At 54.0% G+C, this 4,831-nt stretch overlaps 1 protein-coding gene across 1 annotated transcript; it reads right to left on the bottom strand.

The window, feature by feature from the left end:
* Positions 1 to 1,359: 1,359 nt before the first annotated feature.
* Positions 1,360 to 3,056, bottom strand: LOC111194576 (uncharacterized). Its single transcript, XM_049472373.1, has one exon. The coding sequence runs from the start codon at positions 2,920 to 2,922 to the stop codon at positions 1,516 to 1,518; it is 1,407 nt and encodes a 468-aa protein (XP_049328330.1). The 5' UTR covers positions 2,923 to 3,056; the 3' UTR covers positions 1,360 to 1,515.
* Positions 3,057 to 4,831: the final 1,775 nt, after the last annotated feature.

Raw genomic sequence — 4,831 nt, 5'->3', positions numbered from 1 at the left:
TTTTTTTGCCGGTTCTCTCACCATGCCCCAAAGAAAATTACAGCACTTTTTATTTAAGTTCTGGAACCATAATTTTGTGGGAGGAAAAATACATGATAAGAATAATATTTTTGATAAAATAAATGTGTTTTGCCATAATGGATCGCGCCAGAAGACGCGGGGGGGCGTGAACTGTATGAGGTATGCTTGGGCACAGTTCTGTACTGCTTGAGTGGGTCTCAAGCGTAAACCCCCCCCCCCCCGCAGCAAGCTGAAAATGGAGATAAGGGAGGTGAAGGGGTGGTGGTGGGCGCGAGGTTGAACGTCACAAAGGTGAGGGGAAACAGGGAGGTATATATATATATGGCCAAGGGGAGGAGCTTGTAATTGAGGCGCGCTCCATATGCCAAAACTCTGTTAATACTTAACAACACTTTGCCATAATGGATCGCGCCAGAAGACGCGGGGGGGGCGTGAACTGTATGAGGTATGCTTGGGCACAGTTCTGTACTGCTTGAGTGGGTCTCAAGCGTAAACCCCAAAACAATGGAAGAAAGTATGGCAACTAATGGGATTAAGGAAATACAGAAGCTAGAAGTTCGTGGGCAGTGAACAGGTCTCGGGCATGAGTGCGGATGTAGCTGTGATAGACATGGGAGGACCAGCGGCCGAGGATCTGAACGGTGTGGTCAGGTATGCCTTGGTGAGAAGCTGTAGTGGCTGCTCCGATTCTGAAAGAATGGGCGGAGAAATGTGCGGGGTTAAATCCACTGAGGGAGAGTACGTTCTTGAGGTGAAAATGAAACCAATGACTGGTAGCAGGGGAACCGGATTCACTGATAAACAGGGGGTCGTGAGGACGAGCACTTTGGGAGAGACGGAACTGGAGGTAGAGCTGGAGAGGTTCTTAAGGACTGAGAGATGAATGAAGTCTGAAAATGTAGACTGGAGTATATATGCCAAATTGGTTAGTTTTGCTTCTCTTGATGTTGAAAATGAGGGTGTCGGTGTCCAGGATGGTGATATCAGACAGACAGGGGTGGAGAGAGGGATGATGAGTGGTGGAAGGAGTGGTAAATTCTGAAACTCGGAGAAAACCAAAGAAAGCTAGCAAAAACATAGCTTCTAAGGTTTGAGAAATGTTGGGAGAATATTGTCCGGAACGTAGAGTGGAAAGGCAGCAGGAGAGAATGTGAGAGGTTAGGGGAAGACGTTTGTGAGTGAGAGGAGGTTCGCTCCTTTTAATGCCTTTTAAAAGCAGTGTGATCTGAGGATGACTAACGAAAGGATGAGGTGAGCCATGGAGGAGTTTATGAAAGAAGTTGATAGCTGATAGGTAAACTTTGAGGGAGGATGATCGAATGTAGAGGCGGTAGCTGGTAAAGGTGAGGAAGTTGGCCGTGCTAAATAGATCAAAGGAGGGAAAGGGGATTGAAAGAAAAACGTGGAACCGACGAAAACATTGCCATCCTGTCCAGTAAGTAGAAAGAGTGTTGGGGGAAACGGCGTTAAGAATGAGGTCCTGGGATTGGAGAGTCAAATTGTAGAAGGCGTGTGCAGCGGGATGATGGTGTCCAAATAAGGTGGAACTGGGGTTGGATGTGGGTCTGAGAGTGGAGCCAAGGTCCTGAATTTCTGAAATTGGAAACGAGACAGAGAATCAGCAATGGAGTTAGATGAACCAGGAATGTGAACAGCTTTGAGAATGAACTGATGCATGATGGAGTGCCACGTGAGCCTCTGGAGCAATGGCATTAAGGACGGGGAATTTGACCGACCCTTGTTGATTGCGTTTACTACGGCTAGATTATCAGAGTGTGTGAAAATGACGCGTCGCGTCCATTCGTGTCCCCATAGCAGGGCAGCGACGATGATGGGGTAAAGTTCACGAAGTGCGGATGAATCACGAAGATCCGAGGGGAGCTGAAAAAATTCGGCAGGCCATTGGGAGGCGAACCATCTGCCGTCGTAGAAACCGCCGAAGCCTGTAGAAGGCGCGGCGTCCGTGAAGAGATGAATATCAACAGGATTAGATACTGCGTCGTTAAAGAAAAATGAAATGCCATTCCAATGAGAGAGGAGTAGGAGCCAGAAACGTATCTCTGCTAGACAAGCCTCATCCAGGGTGACGAACTGAAAGTAGGATGTAGCTGAAGAAGCGAGGAGGAGGAGATGGGAAATAAAAGCGCGACCTTGTGGGATGATGCGCATGGCGAAATTCAGATGCCCGAGAAGCGACAGGAGCTGCTGCTTGGTGCAACGAGGCTGTTGCAGAAATTCTGAGAGAACTTGGGAGATGCGAGTTTGCTTATCGCGGGGAAGAGAAGCCTGAAAGTTGACGGAGTCCAGCAAAATCCCCAAAAATTCGAGCGATGTAGACGGACCAACGGTCTTTTCGGCGGACAGCGGAACGCCCAGGCGGTGAAAAACTGATGCTAGGGAGGTGATGCAACGAGCGGGTGGAGAAGACGGGGCGTCGAGGACCAGAAAGTCGTCCAGCAGGTGCACGACATAGGGAATGCGACACACGTTGAGCAGGATCCAGGACAGTGCCTCGGCGATACAGTCAAATATCTTGGGGCTGCTCTTACAGCCGAAAACGAGCCGGGTGGCGAAGTAGTAACGCCCCTTCCAGCGCACGCAAAATAGGTGCCAAAAGTCAGGATGGATGGGTAAGACCTTAAAAGCTGAGACGATATCAGCTTTGGCCATCCAAGTGCCGCGTCCGACGAGTTTGATGAGGGAAATCGCATCATCGACGCGGGCATAGCACAAAGAAAACTCGTCGCTGGGCACCAGGCTATTGACGGAAGGAACAGAAGAGCCATGGGGAGCGGACAAGTCAATGATGAGGCGTTTCTTCCCCGAGTATTTGCGCGTGGCAATGCCGATGGGATTAATCCGAAAAGTAGAAAAAGGGGGAGAGGAAAAGGGGCCGACCATGAAACCATCAGAAACCTCCTTGGCGAGGAGAGAGGAGACAACGTCGGGTTCAGATTGTGCTGACAGGAGGTTGGGAGCCGAGAAAGAAAAGTCCGGCAAAGAAACGAGCCCAGGAGAAAAACCGAAAGTGAAACCATCGAGGAGGTAGCGTACCGATACAGGGTCAGGGTGAGAAGACAGGCAAGCAGCGAGTTCAGGTACGTTTACCGGGGTTGACAGATAGCGGAGCAGTCAGCTCCGCCCGAACTTGGGGGGATGGTGGGGGCAGGAAGGGCGGGCGTGAGCCTGAGCGCAATAAGAGCAGATGTGCAGGAAACGACACGAAGATGCGCAGCACCCGTTCGCGTTAAAATTATTGCACACGGCCTGATTCCCAAGAAAATAAAGGCGCCTTCCGCGCGAATCGCGAGAACTGCAGGTAGTGAGACGCGGTGCAGCTGAAGGTGTGCCGGCAAAAGGGAGTGAAAGGAGAGAGGGGGGGGCAGGAGAAGGAGCGGTGACAGGAGCAGAGATCACCAGTGAGCAGGCTGAGACGGGGTGTGACGGCTGACCGCACAGTTCGCAGGAGAGGGAAGGACGGCCAGCGAAAATACGGCAATAAAGCTCGAGATTCAGGGAGCCCCAATAGGTAGCGATATTCCATTGCTGCAGGCGCGCAGCTACCTGTGCGGAGAAAAGGCGATGGTATTCATAAAATCCCGAGCCACCGTATCGCACGGCCATGTCAAGGATGATGGACAGGTAATCATCGAGTTCCTGCCGGCGGGCAGGGAAAACAGCGCAGATAACGTCGCGGAAGGTGGAAAACGCGAGAGCGAACTCGGGCACGGTAAGGATCTTGGAGGCACGGGATTCAGAAGATCCGAGCGTGAGCGATACGCCCCCGACATCGAGAAGGCGGGGCGCTGCAGCAGCAGCTGATGGACAGAGGAGAGAGGAAAGGTCCACATCCGCACCTTGCAGGATTCGCTGGCGTAGAGATGGCTGAACCAGAGGAGGGCAGAAGGAGCGGGCACCGGCTGGAGGCGGGGCGGGAGCTGCGGTGGAGAGGGAGAAGGAGCCGTCGTGGACCTGAGGAGTGGGGAGGAGGGGCTGGGCAGCTTGAACACTCGGAGCGCCTGAGGAGAGAGTGAAAGGAAGAGAAAGTGATGTTAGCTGCTGAACGGCCTGGGGGGGATCAGAGGAAACGGGAACAGGGGGAACAGGGGGGGCTTGGGGAACTCGGGGTGCTTGGGGAACTCGGGGGGCTTGGGGAACTCGGGGGGTTTGGGGAACTCGGGGAACTCGGGGAACAGGAGCATGGGGAACAGGTGGGTCGGAGGGAACAATAACGGGGGAAACATGGGGTGCTTGGGGAACTCGAGGAACTCGGTGGACGGGGGGGTTGTGGGCGGGAACGGGAACCAAGGGGGCGGAAACAGAAACGGGGGGGAAAAAAGAAGAAACGAGGCCACTGGCGGGAAGAGCGGAAAACTCAGGAGGGGGCAAAGAGGAGAGAGAAGGAAGAGGAGCAACGAAGGGAGGAGAAAGGCGGGAAAAGACAGAAGAAAGAGTGGTAATGGGCCGGGTGGAAAGGAAGGGGCCCGCCTCACCGGCGGGGGGGGGTGGAGCGGCTGAAGGGAGTGTGGGCGGGGCGGCCGCGCCGCCTGGGTGAAGTAGAGGTGACGTCATCGAAGCCGCGCGGGGGATCTTCGGATGGCGGCGTCTGAGGAGAGTAAGAGAGAAAAGAGAGTCCTCTTAGGAGCGGAACGGGCGAAATGGATCCTGCGGTCCCTGAGGACCTTCTGCAAACCAGCGACGGTCCACTCGGACATGGAGCGGGCTGGAGCCGGAGATGGGGAAGGCAGCGCACGGGAGGTGGAGGCCACGGGGGAGCTGCTGCGGCGAGAAACACGCTGGGAGAGCCGTG

This window comes from Astyanax mexicanus, chromosome 25, assembly GCF_023375975.1.
Source record: "Astyanax mexicanus isolate ESR-SI-001 chromosome 25, AstMex3_surface, whole genome shotgun sequence".
Classification (NCBI taxonomy): Eukaryota; Metazoa; Chordata; class Actinopteri; order Characiformes; family Acestrorhamphidae; genus Astyanax; species Astyanax mexicanus.
The sequence above is the reverse complement of the archived record's forward strand: the minus strand, read 5'-3'. Positions and strand labels throughout refer to the sequence as shown.

Bases quoted from the DNA above. Each gene is read 5' to 3' on its own strand.
- LOC111194576 (XM_049472373.1), bottom strand. From the start codon at position 2,922: ATGGTCGGCCCCTTTTCCTCTCCCCCTTTTTCTACTTTTCGGATTAAT.